Consider the following 24,782-nt stretch of genomic DNA (forward strand, 5'->3'; position numbering starts at 1 on the left):
TTTGTAGGATGTGCTCCTATTATTATTTTGGATCACAGCAGCTGGGAATTTAACTAGTGAAACAGAAGGAAATCACAGGATAGATTTTGCCTCACTGGCCCTCCCACATATGTAAAATATCGAGGTAGATCTAACGATTTATGTAAAAATAATGTGTACAAAATATGCATGAACATTTACAGAAACAGCTCATACGCTGCATAAAGATGAAAAATTATCCCCTCACATTTTGATCTCTCAATTGGCACTAGTCTCTTTCTTTTTTTAAAAAAATGCAGCAAAACATCCCCAACTGTGAAACAAATATTAAAATAATGCCATTTAATTTGAAATCATAGATGCATACACAGATTCAAAGATCTTCATATGATAAGGCCTTCCAAAGCTGGTATCTCTGTGAGATGTGTTCAAACTATTATTTTCCTGGCACTGTCATTCAAACTGACTGACTGAGGACTCCCATATTTTGAGGGCATTTATTTTATTAATTTATACCTGCTTTTCTCCTGACAAGGGACTCAAAGGGGCTGACAAAAATTTAAAACAAAGTCTAGCTAAAAAATTTATTTTACAAATTTTAAAAAAACAACCCAACAACAATAAATAATTCTATTTTTTAAACCTCATAATTAAAACAGTTTAAAATATCAAAGCACAGAATGCTGCATTCAAAACATCCTTCTCCCACATAATTTCAACACTAGAAGTCAACCTAAATAAAAAGGTCTTTGCCAGCAGAAAGAGAAGGGTGCCAACCTAATCATCTGTGGTAGGGAATTCCATAGCTTGGGAGCAACCACGAAGAAGGCTCTCTCATGTGCCTTCACTAAACATACCTGTGATGGTGCTGGTCTAGGGAAAAGGCCCTCCCTTTAACATCTTATGTGACGTGGTGGTTCAGTGGTTAAGATGCCGACTCTGACAACTGCAAGGTTAGCAACTCAAGACTAAGCACCGCATGACCGAGTGAGCTCCTATCACTAAGTCCCAGCTTCTGCTAACCTAGCAGTTCGAAAGCATGTAAAAATGAAAGTAGATAAATAGGCACCACTTCAGTGGGAAGGTAACAGCGTTCTGTGCAGTCATGCTGGCCACATGACCATGGTTTGTCTTTGACAACACTGGTTCCCTTGGCTTGGTAATGGAGATGTGTGCCACCCTCTATAGTTGGACATGACTAGACAATCTTGTCAAACGGGAAACCTTTACCTTTACCTTTTAAAGATCTTATATTATGGGCAAGTTCATATATGGAGATGCGGTCTAGACGAAGATATATCACCAAAACTGGAACTCAAGCTAGCTAGTTGCCATCATATGCATCTTTGTGATTGCTTACTGTTATAGACAACCATACAATCATCATTAACATCAGAATCATGGCAAAAATATGAATTCATAAGCAGATCTAGATCAGAGGCCTGAAACTCCAGGAATTTCATGGAGCCTATCGCCTTTTATCAGCAAGTTCCATGGAACTTTCCTACAACTTTCTATCTGACTCGATTGCTTCTAGTGTTCCTCAGTGTTCCTGGCTGTAACTTTCCAAATCAAGAGGTCTCCCAAGATGTATGCCTCTCCTTGTATGTTGTGGGGAGGGTGGCTCCTCCATGTCCCACCAGTGTTGGGACACAAGACTATATTGGAACATGGGAAATTGCCTTCACAGTTGTGGCACTCCAACTGTGTAATGCCCTCCCCTTGGAGGCCCAATCGGTGCTAGTGCTCATCTCATTTAGTTGCCAAGTTAAAACTTGGCAGCTCATCAAGGCCTTTGTACATCACCAGTTTATCAAAACTATTGTTTAATCGTAACTCATAATGTTCAATATGTTTTTAGCTTATGTAAATTAATTTACTGTGTTAACCTGCTTAACTTGTTTTAATGACAGAGGTTGAGTATCCCTTATCAGAAATGCTTGGGACCCGAAGTGTTGTGGATTTCAGATTTTTTCAGATTTTGGAATATTTGAATATACATACATAATGAGATATCTTGGAGATGGGACCCAAGTCTAAACACAAAATTCATTTATGTTTCATATACAAGTTATACACATAGCCTGAAGGTAATTTTATACAACATATTCAATAATTTTGTGCATGAAACAAAGTATGTGTACCCTGAACCATCAGAAAACAAAGGTGACACTATCTCAACCACCCATGTGAACAATTTTAGAGTATTTAGGATTTCAGATATGAGGTACTCAGCCTGTGTCTGTACGCTGCCCTGAGGATTTTTTTTTATGTAGAGTGGGGTTCAAATATAATGACAACAACAACAACAACAACAGTACTATTACTACTCATTATTTGTAATTACTACTAATAATTAATAATGAATATTAATAATTATCATATATGCAAACTAATGCTAGTTCTTCTGCTGGGGAAAGGGCAGGATACAGCATAAATAAATAAGGAAGTTACAATAAACAAAGCTAACATTATCTGATTTTTGTTGTTTTGCCTTTGTAACTTTAAAAAGCTAACTGCAATAGGTAGTTCTATGTGCCATCTAAAAATCCCTGAGATGAAGAGTTTTCAAGACACCTATGAGACTCCCTGAGGTGTCTGTCAAAGAGATGGCAAAAGTGTCCAGGGCATCAGAAGCTTCCATTTGAGAAACAGTGTGAATGACAGCTATGTGTGGAGGGACACATTGTCAAAGTGATCACATAACTCAGCTACCTTGTAGAATCTGTATTGTAGATCATCCTCATTGCCTTTTTTTACATGTGCAGGCAGTAGATGTTACCTTCTACCTTATGACTAGTCTTTGAAAACTGTCAAAGTTGTTAATAACTGGTCTAAATGAAAAAAGATAGCTAGCTAGATAATTTCTCCACCCCCAAAAAACTTCATGCTGTGAGGGCTGGTGTCAGGAATAGTTGCTACTGATGCATCGAATGTATAACAGTGCACCTGACTATCCAGTTAGTATATGATTGAATAGGAATCCTCCCAAGCATTGCTCCTCGAATAGCAACTAATACATTATTGATCAAGTAAAAATTTGCATTTTAAGGGACTTCTGGAGGAAAAAAATATGGAGAAAGGGAAGCGTGTAAAAGAAAAGAAAAGAAAGAACATGATCACAAAACCACCCAAGAAGCATCTAGGGACATCTAGGGCTGATGCTTTGGCATTTCCGGTGTCTACGTCATTGTCACACTAAGCTGTCAACATGTAAGCTTCAATAAGTACCAATAGCCACTGAAACTATTTCATGACATTTTCAAGGCCAAGATTTAAGGAATTCCCACTTGGACTGGTGCTTGATACCACATGTCTGCAGGAAATTCAAATTAATCTACTTGCACTACATAGCAATAAGGATACATAGATTCTTCAGCCTTATTCCCCCTTTCCAAGCAAACAACTGATGGTGAAATTTATCAAACAGTGAGGTCTTTTATTTTTAGCGATTGCAAGAAAAATGCCCTGGATATTGCAGTACTGTTTCTCTACTAACAGCAAGATGGCATTTTTAGGTCTAATATGACAGCTGAGTTTTTGTTGTTTTTTAAAAAATCACTACATTCTAACAATACAAATTGAAAAACTGTCCCGTCTGAGGTTTTTTTTAAAAAAAAAATTGAGAAAAAATATCGGTTTTGTAGATTTCCCATCTATCTGCAGAGGATGGGATCTGATGGGCTGAACAGATTTCAAAGGAAATGGGGAAAGGAGGCATATATATTGGCTTTCAGCAAGATGACATCCAGGAGTTCAAGTTTTTGGTTTTGGAAAGAACAGTTTCATGAGTTAAAAGTAAATAAAATAATAATAATAAAACTTTTATTTCTATCCCGCTTTTTGTCGAGACAATCAAAGCGTACAAAGATTAAAATACCTCAATATATACACAGTATATTCCTGGGAAGTCCTTACCCATAAGAATAATGCTGTAGCAAGCAGGCAGAGGAGGAGAGAAAAGAGGGAAAGGGCTCCAGAATGACACCTGTTTGTATACAGTCCCTTTGTTCACTAGGAGAGGATTATCTCTAAAAGGATTTTGGTTCCACACACAAGATTTTAAAATGTCTAAGGAATCACCATCCTTCTAAGGAATCTCCAGAAGAGGGGTTCATTCACTGCCAACTCCTCAGCAGTAAAGACATCTGCTATAACTTCACCACAGCAAGAAGAGAAAGCTGTTCTTTCTCATTATGTTTTGCTTTCAAATCTGCCTTTTCAATCCAGATGCAACTTAATTAGCAAAGACGGTGAGAAAAGGGGAAAGAAAGAAGACTGAAAATCAATTTCCCCTCCTTTGCACGAATGGAAACAGTTATCACTCACGCCTCCCTCGATACACTCACTCGTATTTTCCACACTTTCTTCCATTTTAACCAAAGGCAAAATCCCTCCCTGACTGTGACACGGGAGTAAACCCATACGGTCTGACATTTGTTGGATTTGAGACTGAGCGCAAAGTGCGCTCTCCTCCTTCAACAACGTTAATGCAAGCTGACAATAGTAGAGGCCTGAGGTCACGTGATTTTAATCAGCACGGCCCTAAGCCAGAAGAAGAACCACATTAATTATTTCGGGGCTTTTCCCTAACAATGATCAGGGAAACTTGTACAGAGAGCAGGAGGGGATTTTCTGCTTTTCCCCGAAAGGTGGGGCCTTAAAAAGGATGGAGCTCCAGAATGGACTATCAGTGAAGTTTGGCAGCATCTTGCATTACTGCAATAATCTCCTCCATATGCTCTGAAAATTGGCTGGATGCAGGCAACTGCGCACACACCCCTGTGCGCGCTCCGGTTTTCTCCCCCTTCTAACAAATGTGAAAACTTTCAGTCTGTGTGCTGCAAACTCCCTCTAATGCCTGTAAATTTATGATGTACCCGGGGGGGGGGCAAAATCCTCTTGTTTTAATTGCAGTTTTGGGGGACAATAACCTACGTAACTATTAGCGACATCAATCAGGTAACCAAAGGAATGGGATTAGCAAGGACAAGGAAATATTGATTCCTTCAACCCCCACCCCCGATCCACGCCTCCCTCCTTTCTCCTCTAAAACAGCAATAGGTAAGGAAAGCCCACACCTGCAGCATGATGCTACTAAGGCCAAGCAGAAACAACAAAGGATGCTCTCCACAGCAAAAGAAATTGTCTCACACTCACAGTGCTGAGGCAGTTCTATGGAGCCACGGGAAACTATCATAATACCTTTGCGTGGTAGAAGGGTATTTCCCCTCTCACACAAACACACACATACATTCTCGCTTGCTACTGTTAGGGAACAAGCTTCAGGATTGTTTTTCCCTCCTTGAATTATTCCTCACGTAGCACATTATGAAGCTTAAAATTGGTGTACCCTGCTGATAAAGGAACGCTATCTGATATGTAGGTGGAGCCTTCACATACACACACAAAACCACTCAGGGAAGGAAACAATGGCATTTTTAAAAGGCATGTCAAATGCCCATGAAGAAATGTTTAAAGCCACTAAACTGTATTTCATTCAAGTGCCCCTCCTTCCCTTCTACCCACCAACGACTTTCTGCCCTGCATTCTTCTGGACGCTCCCATTCAGTACAATCCATGAAAAGCAATTAGTGCAGCAACATAATTGTATCAGCAACTTTTGCACTGAACAATTGGGGTGGGGTTGGGAAAGGAAGCGCACAGCAGCTAACTGCATAGACCCACAGAATTTTTATTCATATTGGAAGAAACGCCCACCCATGCCCCAGACAATAATAATCAAACAGGTATAGCAGCTGAAAAGTACTTACCGACTTTGGACTCTTCTTTGGGGCCGGCAGTCCTGAAAAAAATGGCAACAAGGGGAAAAAATATATTATTACCAGATAAATCTTTACCTTCCTAAAGGGGGAAGAAAATCCTAGGTGTATCATCCATATGTAGCCATCTGCAGAGTTATGTCAGATTTTGCTCTAGCATCGGAGTTGCCAGTCTGTTCATATCGAATCAAAGCACAGCGTGGGGAGGGGGGGAGTTAGAGAGAGGAGGGGGGAAAGAGAAAAAGAGAGTGCGTCGAGGGGGGAGGAGATCTATCTGCATTAGCTATGCTGACTTGTGCTGCAGCAGCCTGGAGGCTGGAGAAAGAAATTCACAGACCTCAGCGGCCTGGGAAATTGAACACTTGGATAGAATCTCAAATGCTCCCCTGGATTAAGAGAGATTTAGCTTACAATTAAGCCAAGGATATTACCTTTTGACGCGACCAGTGTGTCAAATTTATCAGACCAATCGGAACAGCAGTGGAGAAAGGCAATAGACAGATAGATGCACAAACAGACAAAATGATCTGTTTCTACACGCTCTTTGAAATGCAAGCTTTTAAAAAGCCCTTTTTCTCCTCCGTTATCACAACATGCCCAGGAAAACAAAGCAAAAAAATGAGAGAACAAAGGAGGTTTATCGCTAAGCAGGGTTAGTTATAAATATGGATGCTCCTGGCAAAGCCCCTAAGTGTGCTGCCAACTCCAGTCTGCATCATTATAGGCAGAGATCATCAGCCCCTTGTGCTCACATTGAGTGCAGCAGATTCATAGTGAATGCAATGCTAAGTATTTCTGGATACCAGTGGAGGGAGAGAGGGAGAGGTCTCTCCCCTGCATTAATGGTGATGAAAATGCAAATGAGAAAGCACTTGAAAGCTCAGAGGGGAAGCCTAGAGGAGATTCTGCATTTTGGAGACAGACCCTTGAAACTGCCGCATGTCATTGTTTCACTGGCAGAGGGGATTTTGGAGGACAGGAGTCTCCTTGCTACCACTTTTTGTAGCCCAGTGTCCCATCGGAACAGAATTCATTGCCATGGGTGGGTGGGAATAATTTGCTTCAGAAATAAGATGAAAAGAAGCTGTGGAGTAAATTGACAGAGTGAACTTTCAGTAAGGCATACCCTCCTATTTTATGTTAAGCTGCAGAGCAACTACACAGTCTGAAAGCTGTTCTTATTTTGACTTTTTATGCACTTAGTGTACTCCTCCCACTTTTTGTATTAACTGCAAATACATTAAAGCAGAAATATGCTCCTGGTTCCATGCTATACTGAGAATGAAATATGTTGTGTGGATGGTAGGGAGGGGCTAATAACATGTATGAAGATGGACCTCTGGTCATGAGTAATCCACAATTAAATCATATTGCCAATCCTGTCTGATGGATCACTAGGATCGATATGGCTAGCTCAGATGTTCCCACACTATAGTTCTTATTAAATTGAGACCCTTGATATCAGAACAAAGTTCATCAGAGCCAGTGGAGGTTGAATGCTGAATTATAATGCTTTCTGCATTCTGATGTAGTCATACTAGAAACAATAACGCTACTATTGCCACGCTCCATGTCACTGCGTTACACAGTCAGCGAGATGATTTGTCAACTCGTGGACAGCCATCAGGGGACCCTGATGAAATATCTCACTAGCAAGGTGTGTGATAAAGCCTGGCATGTTTAACAGCACCATAGAAATATTTCACCCCACCCACCCGTAAACTGAAGTGCCAAAATACAACCAACTTTACACATTGTTTTGCTATGGGAAACATGATGCTTTTGGGACTCTATCATATTGGTTAGACATTCTCCTGTTTTATTGTAATACAAACAAACAGCACACATCCCACGGGGTTATGAAAGAATGTAGCACAGTGAAACATGAAAATAGTTCAGATTAAATATCTGGAGAAGATGAGAGATGATTTTTGCTGACAAGGGACAAAATGCACAATAGACTAAAGGGGCTTCTAGTAGTCTTCACACAAAACATAATTTTCTGTAAGTAGACACAGTCAAAGTATTGGAAAAGTGTTTCAGTAAGAGCACTTAATATTACACATGAAGTGGACCCTTTTTTGTTGCTATTCTAATAAGCCTGGATTAGTAAACCAGCCTTCAAACTTTGGTTTGCTGAAAGCAAGACAAGCCAGAGTCTGGATGTAAGTCTAGAACCTGGTAAAGTTCTACAGTATTTAATTTAATATTCCTACAGATTTTCTCCTTTGGCTGCAACAAAAGAAGCCAAATAGAAGGGATCAGTGGTATGCTTGCTTACATTTCAGCGATTCTGGCTTAGTATTATATACCCGTATAACTACTGGAAGAAATGCACTCCATGCACCAGCTTTAGCTGTTGAAACCTGCAAATATAATTGCTAATAATAATTACTATTTACATAGTCAGCTAAAATGCTCAAAGAAGCCCATGTTCATTACCTAATAACTTTTTAAGCTTTAAGGTGGGCTTGGTAGATGAATGGGCATGGCCAACAGAGAATGGTTTAAGTTCCATGCAAAGCTGAAAGTAAGATTTGAACTAAAGAAATCTAAGTCCCTACCTTGTATTTTAAATCACCCCATTCTACCAGGAGCACTATATTGCACTATACTGCCCCAGCCTGCCAAGGGCACTGTATGTTTGTGTGTGTGCTGTGTGCCTTTAGGTCATTTCCAACTTATGGTGACCCTAAGGTGAACCTATCACAAGATTTTCTTGGCAATTTTAATCATAAGGGGTTTGCCATTGCCATCCTCTGAGGCTGAGAGAGTGTGACTTGGCCATGGTCACCCAGTGTGTTTTAATGGCCAAGCTGGGATTTTAACCCAGGTCTTTAGAGTCATATTTCAATGTTCATCACACAGGCTCTCTCCAGGGGCACTACTGCACAGCATCCACAGCACCCACATACTTCAAATGTGGACTTGCCCAGGGAAGCAAGAGCCAGGATTACATATGATGGAGCTACAGCATTGCAAGTGATGTCAAACTGCATATTGTCTATAGTGTAGATGCACCCTCAGAGCAAATCATAGAATCACAGAATCATAGAGTTGGAAGAGACCACAAGGGTCATCCAGTCCAACCCCCTACCACACAGGAACTCTCAATCAAAGCATCCCTGACAGATGACCATCCAGCCTCTGTTTAAAGACCTCTAAGGAAGAAGACTCCACTACACTCTGAGGGAGTGTGTTCCACTGCCGAACAGCCCTTATTGTCAGGAAGTTCCTCCTAATGTTGAGATAGAATCTCTTTTCCTGTAGTTTGCATCCATTGGTCCGGGTCCTGTTCTCTGGAGCAGCAGAAAACAAGCTAGCTCCCTCCTCAATATGACATCCCTACAAATATTTAAACAGGGCTATCATATCACCTCTTAACCTTCTCTTCTCCAGGCTAAACATCCCCAGCTCCCTAAGTCATTCCTCATAGGCCATGGTTTCCAGACCCTTCACCATTTTAGTTGCCCTCTTTTGCACACGCTCCAGTTTCTCACATTCCTTTTTAAATTGTGGTGACCAGAACTGGACACAATATTCCAAGTGGGGCCTGACCAAAGCAGAATAGAGTGGCACTATTACTTCTCTTGATTAAGACACTATACTTCTATTGATGCAGCTTAAAATCGCATTGGCCTTGTTAGCTGCCGCATCGCACTGTTGACTCATCTTCAACTTGTGGTCTACTTGGACTCCTAGATCCCTTTCACACATAGTTTCATTCAGCCAAGTGTCCCCCATCCTATATTGTATTGTATGGATTTATTGTTTTATTGTATTGTTTTTAATCCGTTGTAAACCGCCCTGATCTGTTGGAAGGGCGGTATATAAATAAAAATTTTTATTTTTTTTTATTTTTTATTTTTTTTATATCTGTGCATTTCATTTTTCCACCCTAAGTGCAGTACCTTACATTTCTCCGTGTTGAATTTCATTTTGTTAGCTTTGGCCCAGCTTTCTAGTCTATTCAGGTCATTTTGAATTTTGATCCTGTCCTCTGGGGTATTAGCTACTCCCCCTAATTTGGTGTCATCTGCAAATTTAATGTGTATGCCCCCAATTCTGTCCTCCAAGTCATTGATAAAGATGTTGAATAGCACTGGGCCCAGGACAGACCCTGTGGGACCCCATTCTTCATTTCTCTCCAGGATGAAAAGGAGCCATTGTTGAGCACCCTATGGGTTCAGCCGGTCAACCAATTACAAATCCATGTAACAGTTGCCTTGTCTAGCTCACATTCTACAAGCTTGTTTGCAAGAATGTCATGGGGAACTTTGTCAAAGGCCTTACTCAAATCAAGATATACTACATCCACAGCATTCCCCTCATCTAACAAGTTGGTAATCAGGAGGTATCCACTTGGGAGCCAAGGTTGTGAGAACTACTGTGTGGGCTTGGTGGTGGCTCTGTGTGTAGCTCCAGCTCTGAAGAGTTTGTACATGGACTGTGGCTCTGGAGACAGGGTTTCAATTCTCACTTGACCATGCACTGGGTGACCCTGCCTGGGCAAGTCACACTCTCTCAGCCTTAGAGGGTTGCAAAAGCAAACCGTCTGAAGAAAATTCCCAATAAAATTCCATGATAGTTCAGGTCCCAGGACTCTGTAGGATGGAGTGATGGCATTTAAAGTGGTGTCAAACTAGATTACCAGTAACTCTACAGTGCAGATACACCTTGAGTTTATTACACTGGTTTATATAGTTATGTGTTTAAGAATTCATCTTTCTGCTTTCAGAATCATTCCATGTTGTAACCTGCCTTAAGGCTTTGGGATAGTGTGGAACAACTTCGAATAAAAATTGTAATAGCAAACTCAGGTCTCCATTGGCTGCTCATGAAACTGTCTGAAGCAAAATAGGGAACAATCCCAATCTTCCTGTTGATTGTAGCTGCTGATATACAGGAAAGAAATATATTCTGATAGCTGCCCCTGCACATTGTCATGACTCCCCACCTTAGTGACTTTAACCTAGGCTGAACAAGTTAGTTTCAGCACAAGTACAGATTCATGCTACCTGGCTGGAATGCTGTTGGTTGATCAGTTGGTCTGAACTACAGTAAATCCACTAATGTTGATTCACCATTCAATCAACATGTAGGTAAATCCAACTGATTCAATGGTTCTACTCTAGTTGGAACTAACAATAGGACTTAGTTCACTATGCAACTAATGTCTATGAAATTCAGAATAATCCCTTTTTGAGACAGTTGTAAATTAGGCTTTAGTCCCAATTTTGCTATGACCCTTGATAAATCATTTTACTAGTACCTAGCTTCCAGTATTGCAGAATTAGAATACTAGTGAACCTATTTAGAACTGTGAATCATACTGTACATTAGAAAGTTAATTATAAATGCTCTCTACACAATATGTTTTGTACCCATGGTGTCAGCTGGTTCATAGTTTCATGCCTGCTCTGTCTCAGACACACACAGTCTTAATGAGATATTCCCAAATAAATTAATAAAACTGAAAGCAAGAAAAGAGTTTTGCATTTCTAAAATGAACCAGGGATTATCTTATGGCACCAAAGTTATTAAATGTTAAAATGTAATAAACATGAACTACTGAATAAACCTTCATTCTCAATGTCTGTCATTAATTCCAGCTGCTACACTCCAAAAAACAAGATTGAAAACAGCTAGGGAAAAAACTGGGAAAATATACACAAGCTATTGCTGGCAGCATCTTCAAAGGCCCATGAATCTCGTGAAGGTTGTGCTTTGGACCAGAATATGCTGCAGAACAAGCAATTAGCTGACTTTTAACCAAAGCTAATCCACATGATTCCTATACTGAAACTAAGGTACAAGTTGCCTATATCAATCACAAGGAAAATCTTGGGAAAATGCATTCTTGTTCACAATTGTCTGTTAAGTGGGGGTCCTGGTTTGAGATCTGAGCATATTTACAAATGAAATTTCATCTATCAAAGACCAAGACAAGAAATAAATGTGTTGCAATCTGCATCATGTATTCTCATCTAAAAGACAAGAGTTGTACAAAATGTTTACTATCAGCAAATATGAAAACACAACTGAGGATGTCTGTATTTTTAGATACTGGCAGTATTCATGTAACTTTTTTTACAGCTAACTGCAATGTTTTGCTATAACTGGAATGTACTGTCCTATACACACGCACACAAACACACACTACTCACAGTCACCTCCAAAAAATTCTGAGCAAAATCAGAGCTTGCTAATTCACTGCTTGCTAACCAGAAACAGTTCTGTAACTCAATAAAGTTCCTCTTTATAGAGAGACTGCAATGTTACAGCAATAAACATTGTTACATATAACACATTGCTATCATGCCCTATAAGACAAAGAACAGGACTAAAACATTAATACTACCACTAAGGCTGGAATCAGCTATAGTATACAGAAAAATTGGCCAAAGCCATGAATAGTCAGTGGCCAGGAGCCCACTGGATATTTGCACTGATGGAGAAAACCACACCAGTGGATCCAAGAAGAGGAAATTTCCCTCCCATGAAGAGCCTTCATCAATATTATCCTTCTCTCCTCTTTCCCAGCCCTCTGCACCACACAAAAATTTGCTCTGAAAGTAACAAAGAAGTATTTTGGAGCTGCATGAAGTGGTAGATTATCTCTTACTGCAATACAGCCATCCAATCTGATCCTGGTCAGAAAATCAAAATTATCAGGAAAGGAGTATCTGCAGATTCAAAAGTGTATTTCATGGATCATAACCCATTTCCAGTAAATGCAGATACATCCACAGAAGATTACATTAACCTACACAATACTGTAACTGACTGGTGGACAATCTTGGGAGAAAGAGCACACTGAACCATCTTTTTGCCATCAATTATCATTTTCATGAATACAGACATGGGCAAAAGTAAACTTAACTTAGCATTTATCATAGGTTGGTCATCTCTCAATTCATACAGTTTGATTCACTTTAGCTACTATGAAATTCTGGGATTTGCAGTCTGTTGTTGCATCAGAGCACTCTGACAGAGAACGCTAAATAGTTCAAAGAACTACAAATTCCAGGATTCCATAGCACTGAGCCATGGCCATTAAAGTATTGTCAAATGGGATCATTTCTGCAGTGCAGATAGGAATAGCAATAGCAAGTACAGTGCACTCTTTCCTTATGAGGGGAATCTGTTCCGAACCCCTCCGCATAAAGTGAATTCCTCCCATGCTCGAACCCCATTGTTCCCTATGGGACGTGCTGAAAGTATATGCTGAAAGCCGCATATGACACAGGCGCACTGTACATTTCTATACCACTTATCAGTGCACTTAAGCACTCCCTAAGAGGTTTATAAAGTGAAAGCCTCAGAAGGATGCAAGCCTGAGTTGAGCTTCAGCCCTTTTGCTAGTATTGGTTTGTGAGTGAGTGGCTGCAGTATAGGAATTTAATCACTGTGCCAACAGGGCTGATTCAGCATCAGGGTGAACAGATGCAGCCTAAGATTCAAGAAGACCAGGGTACAAATCCTTATTCAGCTATGGAAACCCACTAAGTGACTTTAGGCAAGTCACACTCTCTCAGCCTTGGAGAAAGGCAATGGAAAACCACCTACGAACAAATCTTGCAAGAAATCACTGTGATAGGTTTACCTTGGTAATGGCTTAATGTTATACAATAAAAATAAACAGCCATAGTTTAATCTGATGTGGAAGTTGTTTAATATGTTCACCTAGACTTGGTAGATTATTAGCAATGTCCTGTTTTCCAACTGATTAAATGGACAGTGTAATAAGTTACCACTTCTTGGCAGGCTGCTAGTCTGGAACATGAGCAGCAGAGATGCTCACTAGAAAAAAAGGAGGACAGAAATGTTACAAACAAAAAGGCTCTGAAGAATCATGGAGAAGGAAGGGATTTTGGCAGTGGAAATGTTGAGAAGAAAAGTAGGAAACAGATACTAGAGACTGTAACTCTTATTTGAAGTAGAGATAAGTATATGCCCTGAGTGAATCCTCTGAATGTAAAATAGTGACCAGCATTTAAAAGTAAGATTCAGAACAAAACAAGTGAAAACTTGGCAAAAAAATTGAACTTTTTTCTTTATTAAGAAAAGTTAATATTTCTTTTCTTCACAAAAGGGGATTTATACTCAAGATTTATTTCAACAGTTAATGCCTTGGGTTCAACTAAAATGATGAAGTCAATTATTTAAATTAAATTAAAATATTAATCAATGAACTTACAAACATCTGAATGAATATATTCTTCTCATGACCTTATTTCCTTAAAGCTACATCTGTAAGAATATTCGTCCACTTAGCAAATGACACTTGAGGAAACAACTGATCAATGAGTATTGTATTCTTTGTATAATTTTATTTCTTTTACAAAGACTTTTATTATTGCTGTATTATTAAAACCAGTCAATGCTGGACATTTCTGAGATATTAATATATTCTCTTTATACAACATTTCTGGTACTCTGATAAAAAAGAATTATTTATTCTATTTGAAATAGATGGTCAGCTTGTAATTCATGAATTGTACTGGCACCTACTAAGACACCCTCGAGCACAAACCAATGCCTTTCTGTTGCCTTTTCTTTCTTTCTTTCTTTCTTTCTTTCTTTCTTTCTTTCATATTGACACAAAAGTACTGACCTGTCTGACCTACTGTGGAATAAGAGGTCAAGATTTTAAAATAAGAGGATATGGAGCTGACATCCTCAGGACGACCTGGCACCACATTCTGTAACTCGTGAGGCTCTTTATGCCTCCAATAATTCCTGAGCAGGTAGCCATTTTAAAATCTATAAAATAAAACATGTTGGGTTTGGTGTCTGAGAATGCACCCTGGTGATTCTAACATGGTCACTACATCAGAAGGATGGAAGAAGGGAAGAGTGTAAATTTAATTTTGTGATATATTGTGTATTTTAAAAAGAAAAGATCCATTAGGATCATTTTTTTATTCTGATTTTGAACCATGGTGGTGTTAGATCAGATTTGTGACTTTTATTGAACAGTCCACAGATAGCTATGTCAACTCCACTATGATAATGATGAAAGGGAAAGTATCCATGGTACACCGGTGCCAATTGAAAAAGATCCATTTTAACCCCACTGGATCTACCTTTTACCCAAAAAGCAAAAGTCGTGCACAAGCGTATACTCATTTTCAGTGACATCACTAGGGTTGGTGTCACCTCAGTCTGGTAACTCATGCTGCTACCCGCAGGCTGCCTGGCACAAATCCCAGCCACCCTACTCTGCCTGCCAGGGCCCCTCTGCTATTCATTGGCTGTGGCCATTTGTGGGGTACTGCGGCCACCTAGCAGACCCTTCTGGGTTTGGTGTGGCTGCTGGCTGGCTGGGAAAGTGAAGTGATGGTGGCAGGGTGCCTACAGACTCCTTTTTCTCACCTATTGTGCAAGGGGAAGAGTCCATGGCCAGAGCTGCTGCCACTGCCATCTCACTTTCCCAGCCTGACCAGCAGCCCTGCCAGACACAGAAGGGACTAGGCAATGGCACCACCCCTCTCCACCAGCAGCTGCAGCCCATGGATGGTAGAGATGACCTAGTGGGCAGAGGGGGTGGCCAGAGAGTGACTTGGAATGGACAGTGAGCAATTGCCACACCAGGTCTTCACCGCCTCTGAGATGATGAAACCCAATGTGATCTGCACCCGCCCATTGATACCTTTACTCGTTTGGTTCCCCTTGATATTGCAAGGAGTTCTGGGGAATGTCTCTAAATTCCAATTGTGCCAATGGAAATAAGTGTTGAGACCCCTGCAATAGGATGTGTAGAGACAGAGTATATTCTGAAATGATGGAACATTTTGTATCTTTCCTGGGACTTTGGAATAAGAAATATTTCTTTTTTATTGTTAAATAAGGGCATCCATCTTACTGTAGCGTGTACAGTGCAGACAAATCGACATAAGAAATGGAAAACAAATTTCTTTCCCTGTGGTAGGGCAACCAACGTAGTTTCCGGTTACTCAGCAAATGAACATCAATATGTCTGTCTTCCAAGTGCAAAGAAAGAGTTCTTAATTATTAACACTAATGGCCAATAATGTTCTTTGGAGAAGATAGCAGATGGATACTAAACTAACTCTGCATAAAATGTTGCCAGCAAAATTTTAATAAAAGATTAGATTAATAAAGCACCATTCAATGACTTTTAAGAAAGTCAAAACATTTCCAGGCTTGGTTAAAAAAAAAAAGGGGGGGGGGAATGTTGTATTTTTTCATACTGGAGCTTGGGTGGGGATGGATAAATTGTGTAATACAAAATTATTGCAAGTGTGCATGTGCACGCATGTATGTGTGTGTGAATGGTTTTTTTTAACTAGTTATAATAAATGCAGTGACAGTATCTGCTTTGTAAAGAGCAGGCAGATCCAGAAGATCACCCAGTTTGTTTATATACTGTTTACTAAAGCCTTTGGGAATTAAATAATTTTATATAAATCTGCATATATACAGCAAAATGAAAATTCATACAACACTTTGCAAATTATAACACTTTTTTTCCTGTTCAGAAACTGTACTATCATATATGTGCACCTATAGGTCAACCTCATGTACAGTATATTGAGAGCAGGTTTTGGGGCCAAAATTATGGATTTTGATATGACCCATAGATAAGTTGAGGGTATAATAAAGGGGCATGTAACAAAGGATCTATGAAGCTAAGGAAAATATTGCCAAAGAACTTACAAAATTCCAGCAGGAATAACTGTTTGTGCTCACACTAAATGCTGGATGGTTGCTTCCAGAACAGATTACACTCTTCCCTTTCCATTTTTTTTATATATATAACAGTAAGTACAGCACTTACATTGACCTTGTGGATAAGTCGACTCAGATTTCTTTGACTAAAATTTCTAGACTTATACATGAGTATATACAGTAATATTTTATATATAAAAATGTCAAGTATCAAACTGGCCACAGTTTTCAATGTTCAATAACATCATACATTTAACTTGATTTAATCAGTTAGCTAATGAGGATGAAAACTGAAAACCATGAAGGAATTCACAGAAAATGAGGGACTGCAATCTACACAATATAATTAAATAACCCTAGAATATACTATCATTGATCAAAATATACAGTAACTCAGTAACTGCGATGTTTAAAATGGCAGGCTGTGTATTGCAGTGATTCTAGTGTTTGTGCTTAAGTACTTTATTGGATGTGTACTAGGCCTGAATCCAACTGCTCGTTCCAGCTAGACTAGATCCAGTGAATCAAGGGTTGGGTGTTAAGTCAACATTTATGTACACACAACTGATTCAATGAAGCCATATTGGTTGGGATAACCAATTGGATTCAGGCACATGCTTCCTCTTCCAATTCAACTGCACTTCCCATCCTTCAGGGATTTAACTATTAGAGGATAAAGGAGTGCACAAGTCTAGCAGAGAACATTACCATTACTAATAATATAAATGTTAGGAGGACAAATAACAACAGTGGACCCAGTTTTGCTACCACTCTTGGCCATCAGTCAAGCACAGGACAGACATGAAGTCAAAGGCTTTCATGGCTGGCATCCATAGTTTTTTGTGGGTTTTTTGGGCTAAGTGGCCATGTTCTAGAAGAGTTTCTTCCTGACATTTCACCTGCTTCTGTGGCTGGCATCTTCAGAGAATTTGAATCTGAAGATGTCAGCCACAGATGCAGGCAAAATATGAGGAATAAACTCTCCTAGAACATGGCCACATAGCCCCAAAAAACCACAAAAAACAAAAGGACAGACTATTGTTTGTCCCCCACAGCTGGTAATTCAGGAATTTGTTTCCTTTAAACAGGGATTTTCAATCTAGTCATAATGGCCAACAGCCTCTGATTTACCTATACTTCATTACTGTGATTAATCCTTTTTGAAAAGCTAAGTAAGCTAGGAGCTATTACTACATCTTATGGCAAAAAATATCTTTAATTTTCCACTGTACATAGAAATACTACTTTGTTGGTTCTGCCCCTGCTGTCAGTCTATAGGATGATACAGTTGGCCTGGATGGCAAGCCTGCATTGTCTCCAATTCTCGTGCATGCATGCTGAGGCACTGCCATTAAGGACAATGGGACTTCCTCTTAGTCTCCCCCCCCCCACCCCGGGGTTGGGAAGAGGGACAGAAGGAAGGGGCCACGAAGACACACACACACACACACACACAAACACAGGGAGAAACACACCTTCCTGGCATCTGAGAGACATAGGAGCCAAAGGCCTGGAGGGGGTCACTTCTGCCACTCAGCCAGGCTGGTTTAAAGGGGGAACCCCCCTCCTAGCGCACTAGAGTGGGGGGGGGGTGGCAGCAGTAAAAGGTCCTTACAGAAGGATGCAGGCTGGGCTGGCCCTCTGCATGTGTTCAGGAGAGCTGAGGCCAGACAGAATGGAATCAGGAGGCGGTTTTCTCTGCCCCATGCATGAAGCCCCATGTCCCCTGGCTCTGGAGCCAATGCCAGGTGAGCAAGGACGGAAGTGGAGCCGTGCCCCCCTTCTTTCATCTCTCTCTCTCTTTCTCTCCCCCTTCCTTCCTTCCTTCCTTCCTTCCTTCCTTCCTTCCTTCTTCCTCTTCCCCGTCCACCAGCACTGCTTTGCTAACTCTAATCTTTCTATCAAAAGAAATGATGAGCTCCTGGAAACTTGCACTTGTCATGGTAGCAAGCTTCTGATACTATACAGATGTGCTATATACGCGTTAAAAGGAAAGACCTCATGCAAGCAGAATGTTGAAATTTAAATTCAAAGATGGAAACATCTGAACACCCAAAATGTGAAATATTGCCTAGGCATTCCTTTACAAAATTAATAGACTTATAAGCCATTAAAGACATGGCATGCCAATGAATCAAAGGATTCCCATTCCATTTAGTGGGTCTGTGATCTTAACTATCAAAAATATTTCCTTCCATACTGAGCATACCTTTCCTCCTACTGCTGTTGACTATTTCTGGTGATGCTTAATCAATGGCTGTAACTGCAGCCTTTTGACCCATACTCAGGTGTAATCTCAGTTTTTCATATTTCACACATTAAACCCTAAAACCATTTGTACTGATCATGAAACGGCAATCTGTTTTTAGGGAGCAAGAATAAATTATGATTGTTCTTTTAGCTGAGAAAATCTAATGTCTGCTTGGATTTACTGGCATCTAAGAAATAGTTGGGTGAATGCAGAATCTCTTCTCTAGTTAAATCTGCCTTGTTTGGTGTACAATATAAGGTTCTGCTGTGCCACCTTGTGTTATATCATATCACATCTGGTATAAAAAACCCACCCACGGCTAGAGCTTGTAACGCTCATGCAAGATTAGTATTCAAAATTATAAATGCAGCCCATTATTTTTAAAGAGCTAAAAACAATGCAAAAGGGCCAGTTAGCAGACTTGCACCACTTTCAGGATGGCTTAATTAAAACTAGGTAACAAAGCATCTGAAAAAACGACAGAGGTCTGAAGCAGGTGAAAAGCTAAAAGATTGATGGTAGCAAAAGTCTTTTAAAGACCAAAGCCCATTTATCAGATATACCTGTGCCACAATTAAGGTGATTGTCTTTAAAGTACTACAAGACATTGTTGTGTTTGTGGTTGTTTTACTGTTGGCTAGAACAGACTGACCAACCCAGCTATTCCTTTGGAATATGACAGAACTGTTTCCTTAGCAGGAGATGAAGATTCAGTTTTAATTATTTGTTTCTTACTCATCTCTCTCAAAGGTCTGTAGAAAACATCTGATCGATTTCTCAGCAGAAGATCTCTATTTTCAATGATTTTTAACTAATGAACTGCCACCGTAACCAACCAACAGCTGCACTCCTCAATTGAGTACATGTTGCACAATACTGTTATGCAAATTCAAGAGAATTTATTTCAATCATATTCCCTGCAGGCTAAAATTATTTTTCCATCTCAATTATACTAATTGCCTATTCGCCTAATTTTCTACAAAAGCCTCCCCTGCACTCCATCAAACTATATACTAATCAGGCAAGTTTTGGTAATGATATGAGATATCGGAAATTTGAAAATACATAAACAAATGGAATTTTGCAGTTATATAGAAAAGGACTGGCTTTTGTTTTAGCAATGGCAATTGTATTGCATTAGCATATTGTTAAATATTGTTAGTATTTATATCTCCCGCACTTTGGTGAGAATGTGGGAAAGGAAATAGATTTATATATTGAACCTTCCCTTCACCAGCTCAAAATAGTGGTGGTGAGTAATGACAGCCACTCGACAGCCATTGTTTGCTACGGCAGCTAATAATGTATGCCAAGTGGGAGAATATTCTATCTAGCTGCGCAGTTCCCTCCCAACCTAACCCAATGCAAATGAGTGATTAACACTGTTACCCAGATTAGGTTAGGCATGAAGGAGTTCTCGTGGCACAGTGGTTAAATGCCAGTGCAGCCACAATGTTGTAAGTTCGATCCAAGGGTGACTCAGCCTTCCATCCTTTTGTAGGTCAGTAAAATGAGTACCCAGCTCGTTGAGGGAAATTGGCTAACACATTGTAAACTGCTTAGAGAGTGCTGAGTTCACTAATAAGTGGTATAGAAATGTAAATGCTACTGCTATTGCTGAGCTGCTGGGAGTCACCTCATTTGTTGTGTAAATTTATAGCGCTTCATAAATAAAGGTTAATAATAATAATAATAATAATAATAATAATTGTTACTATTTCACATAACCAGGAAAAGAATGGGGAAAAGAATGAGAAAAATGAGTACGGCTGGCCCTTTGTATCCAGACTTTTTATCCACATTCAACCATTGACAGCCTTAAAATATTCAAAAATAAGGTAAATTCAAAAAGCAAACCTTGATTTTGCCACTGTGTATAAGGGACACCATTTCACCATGACATTTTAAGGAGATTTGAGCATCCATGGATTTTGCTATCCACAGGAGGTTCTGGAACCAAACCCCAGTGGATACCAAAGGCCCACTGTAAGTGGAGTTTGCTTTGAACTTTACAGAATACTTATGGGAGAAAAACATTTCAATGTGAAGTTCGGTACACACTTCTCATGTGTAACACATGCATGCTGCAAATTTAGAGTGGAGCTTGAAGTTTAGGAACCAGTAGCTTTGTAGGTGATGTTGAACTGTGTCTCCCATTGTCTCTATGTCTCATGCTGGATCTGAATGATGGGACTCCAATTACATTTTGAAGACTGCATAAATTCACCTTTGTACTGTGTTGCTACATGAGTTTTGAGTTGATGGGAAACAAGAATCCTAGGTGTCCTGCTTTGTATGTGATGTGCCATATTTGGGATACTAAAGTCTGGTTCTGTATCCAAGTGATAGGAAATGCTCCAAATCATATATCTGTGGGGGCCAGCTGTACTCCTACCTGACCCCACAACATTTGGTACATATGCAACAATCAGGCCTTACATACCAAATGCCAGGGGTCCAATTCCTGGCATTAAAGCCGGTAAGATGCTGCTGCTTTGTCTCAGCTAGAGTAACAGAGGAAAGTCTTCATTTCACAATGGCAGACCTGCCATTACACAATTTGCATGGGTTTTGCAGTTGTTGAAAGAATTAAAACCCTGCAGAAGCCCTTACATCTCATGGGACCTCTTGTGAGACTGGAGATGGCTTTATATAGGTCTGCCTCACACGTCCCATATTGATTTCCAGTAAACCTGTGTTATGAGGAAATGCGTTACAAGGAAGCTAATTTCTCTGGTCAGCCCAACACAGGAAATAGCAGCAAGGCATAAGAAATAAATGGCAAGTCATTTGCATGTAAAATGATGGTAAATGAATAAAGCACAAAGTCCTTAATTATCTTCCTTCAAGACAGGGCACATATCAGCACAAAAAATTGCATGACTACAATGTTGTTATAGGAACATAATGTGAATCCCTTTCTTTTTATGCTAGAAAGCAGGGTGAGTGTTGGAATTCCCCCCATCCTGGATGATGTGTCAGATTCTACTATCCCAGTCCCACTTCTCAAGATGTTGTAGCTCAATCAAAACTGAGCAGCTTTTCCTCTGAGCAAATATATAACTGCAACCTGACTTCTGGAGGTTTCAAATCATTAAAGGGAATAACTAAAATCTGTGTGTGGATATGACATTTTTTTTCCATGACTCCATCATTATGCAGCAATGACATGCAGAATTTTTGATAGAAGTGTAACCATTTCATCTGTGAAAGGCTACTGGTAAAGAGGTTCTGAGACATCTACAGTCCTTTGCTTCATCTCCAGACAAAATAGAAACATAGAGATGGTGGTGGGAAACAAATAAATCTTCCTCCATACTGGCATGGTTCAGACTATCAAATCCTAGTTTAATAAGCCACAATATACATGACTTTTGTGGATGAAGCCCCTTTCTTCCTCTTTTTAAACTAACAGGGAAATAAATCTAGAAGGTGCAGGAGGAGGAGCACAGTAGAAGAACCAACAGCTTAAAGTTGGCTTCTGAATCTTGGCTTGTTTGGATATGATTAATCACTAGAAAAGACAGTAATACTCGGTAAGATAACAGCCAGAAGGAAAAGAGGAAGCCCGTTACAGGCGGATAGACTCAAGTCAAGGAAGCCACAGCCTTGATTCTGCAGCACCTGAGCAGTACTGTTGGTGATGGAGTGACTTGAAGGTCTCTCAATCATGGGGTCACCATAAGTCAAAGTCGACTTGAAAACCATTAATAACAACAACTATAGTTCCCTGTTCATATATAACAGGAGTTGCAGTGAACTAAAGCAGGTCCTGAGCCAGAGGGATTTTCTACATTTCAATATCTGATGCTTAAGGAAAATATTATAGTTATACTTCTGAGAGCCAGCATGGTGTAGTGGTTTGAGCAATGGACTACAACTCGGCCACGGAAATTCCTTGGGCAAGCCATACTCTCTCAGCTTCAGAGGGGGACAAAGGGAAACTGTCTCTGAACTGCCTCTGAACAAATCCTATGATAGATTCACCTTAGGGTTGCCATAGGTCAGAAATAACTTGATGGTGCACAACAACACCAACAGCCACTCTGCCTATTATATCTCGTTCTAATAGTCATATGTGGACCAATGTTTTCATTTTGAGATGAGATCCCCCACTTTCACTGTGCCCATGAGCCATCATTGCAATACTGCTCCACCATAGATTTCAACACTGCTAAAATATCCTTAGCAACTTAAACTGAGGAACAGCAGTAAAATAAACATATTTTTAATTTATAATTATCCTTGACTTTCAGTGGTGTTTAGCAGGTTTTGATGCTATTGAAACCACAAGGCTCACAATAGAAAGTGATTTTTGACTATATTAACAATGGTTCTCATCTTCAAACCAGGAGCCTTTTATCCACTTGCCTGACTCACACCTTATAATACGGATGTGTCTCATACTTCAAAATTACATTATGGAGCCATTACTGGATCCTACTATCTCTGTGGCTTAATAAATATCAGCCACAGACTTTAATCCCACATTTTTGTGGTATTATCACAGAACAGTTGAAATCAGATAAAGATAGGAAATTGCTTCACACAAAACCAGTGTTCACATGGCTACAGTGCCCACAAGAAGCTTACTGTGCTTGTTGTAACCTATGAATCAAGCCCTGTTGCATGTGTAACACTAAAGCAGCACATGCAAAACTATTGTAGTCTATATGGATTTATTTTTTATAGCAGAAACTTCTTCAAGCTGTCTTCCTCTTCTATGAGATCCTCCATTCACCACCTCCCTCTTTGTTAACCTACTAGCAACTCTAAGGGTCTGTTGGCAGAAACGCTCCAATTATCGGAAGTCAGAGCACTAGCTTGAAGAAACATTATAGTAAATATTTTACAGGCTTCTCTCTGCCTGGCTATGTGTCTTGCATTTTAACAATTAGGCATAATTGTCAAGAGTACACTAGTGGCTTGGAGCTGGCTGAGCTTTTCACATACATTACGCATCTCTTTTTGATATTTTTCTGCCTGATTAGTAACCATTGCTGGCAAATCCTTTGGATAACTCTGAACGCCAGTCTTTTGTGCCATGACGGAGGATGCTGCTGAAGCCTGACTGAACACAAACGGCATGTTAATAAAACAAATGCCTGACAGCAAGGCTTCTCCCTAGCACTCTCTTCTGTGGACACCAGAGGGAGAAGGAGGGAAAGGCAACAAGCACAGTTGCTCCTTCACAAGAGACAAGGGAAGAGTTTGATCATAAACTAGAAGCCAAATGCAGTTTGTGGAAGCAAAACAAAGATTATTCATAGTGATGTATGAATTGGGGACCTATGCCTTTCTTAAAAGAAAAGGCTAAAGTACCAAGATGTAAAAGAGTACAGGAGATATAAAAGGAGATATAAAAGGGTATAGGCTCCCTGTAACTTAAATAGTTATGCAGAACAGGAAACCTTTGCAACAACTTTCTTATCCAGAATTAGTGGCATCTGGCAAAATTTCCTCTGCAGCACAATTACAGAAAGGTAAAGGAACTCTGCTCCCTTTACTTCTAGTAATGACATTACAGACTTGATCACACCAGCCTGATGTCTTGCCGCAATGAGGTTAGTTCGAGGAAATGAAAACATACTGGTTTGGGATTATTCATTATCACACTTCCCTTCAATAGCACTAAGGCACTGCTTGGTGATTTATGGTTCCCGAAGCAATCTTCTGCATGGCCTCCATAATCCCTATGTAGCATGCCTTTTGCTTTTTATTATTTATATTTTTACTGCAATTTGGCAGTTATGGCAATGTGATGAAAGAAAAAAAATTAAAGAAACAGAGGGGGGGTGGGGGGAGGAAAACAGCCTGCTTGGGAATAGCTACAGAGAAGGGGAGAAAGAGGAGAATCACATCCACTGACATCATATCAGAACTGCAGGAGAAAGAATCTATCACACAGAATGCTCTAATGGAAAAGCAGAGCTATTGCAAGCCATTGATGGGTTTCATGCACAGGTTTTACCCGTCAATGAAAAGGCGCAGTCCTCTAATACAGGGGACCCTGGTTATACGCTGGGGTTTGGTTCTAAGATCCCCTGTGTATAACAAAATCTGTGTATGCTCAA

The 24,782-nt window shown here is 40.0% G+C and overlaps 1 protein-coding gene across 19 annotated transcripts in view; it reads right to left on the reverse strand.

Moving 5' to 3' along the window:
• The window catches only part of LOC149321295 (membrane-associated guanylate kinase, WW and PDZ domain-containing protein 1), a 607,636-nt gene that overhangs the window by 74,223 nt on the left and 508,631 nt on the right, over nt 1-24,782 (reverse strand). For all 19 annotated transcript variants that reach the window (XM_089519146.1, XM_089519138.1, XM_089519129.1 and 16 more), the window contains one exon: nt 5,754-5,785. In XM_089519146.1, coding sequence (XP_089375272.1) covers nt 5,754-5,785 — 32 coding nt within the window. The remainder of the gene's footprint in view (nt 1-5,753; nt 5,786-24,782) is intronic.

Source organism: Sceloporus occidentalis, unplaced genomic scaffold, assembly GCF_023333645.1.
Source record: "Sceloporus occidentalis isolate IW3139 unplaced genomic scaffold, rSceOcc1.0.p SCAF_1, whole genome shotgun sequence".
Taxonomy (NCBI): domain Eukaryota; kingdom Metazoa; phylum Chordata; class Lepidosauria; order Squamata; family Phrynosomatidae; genus Sceloporus; species Sceloporus occidentalis.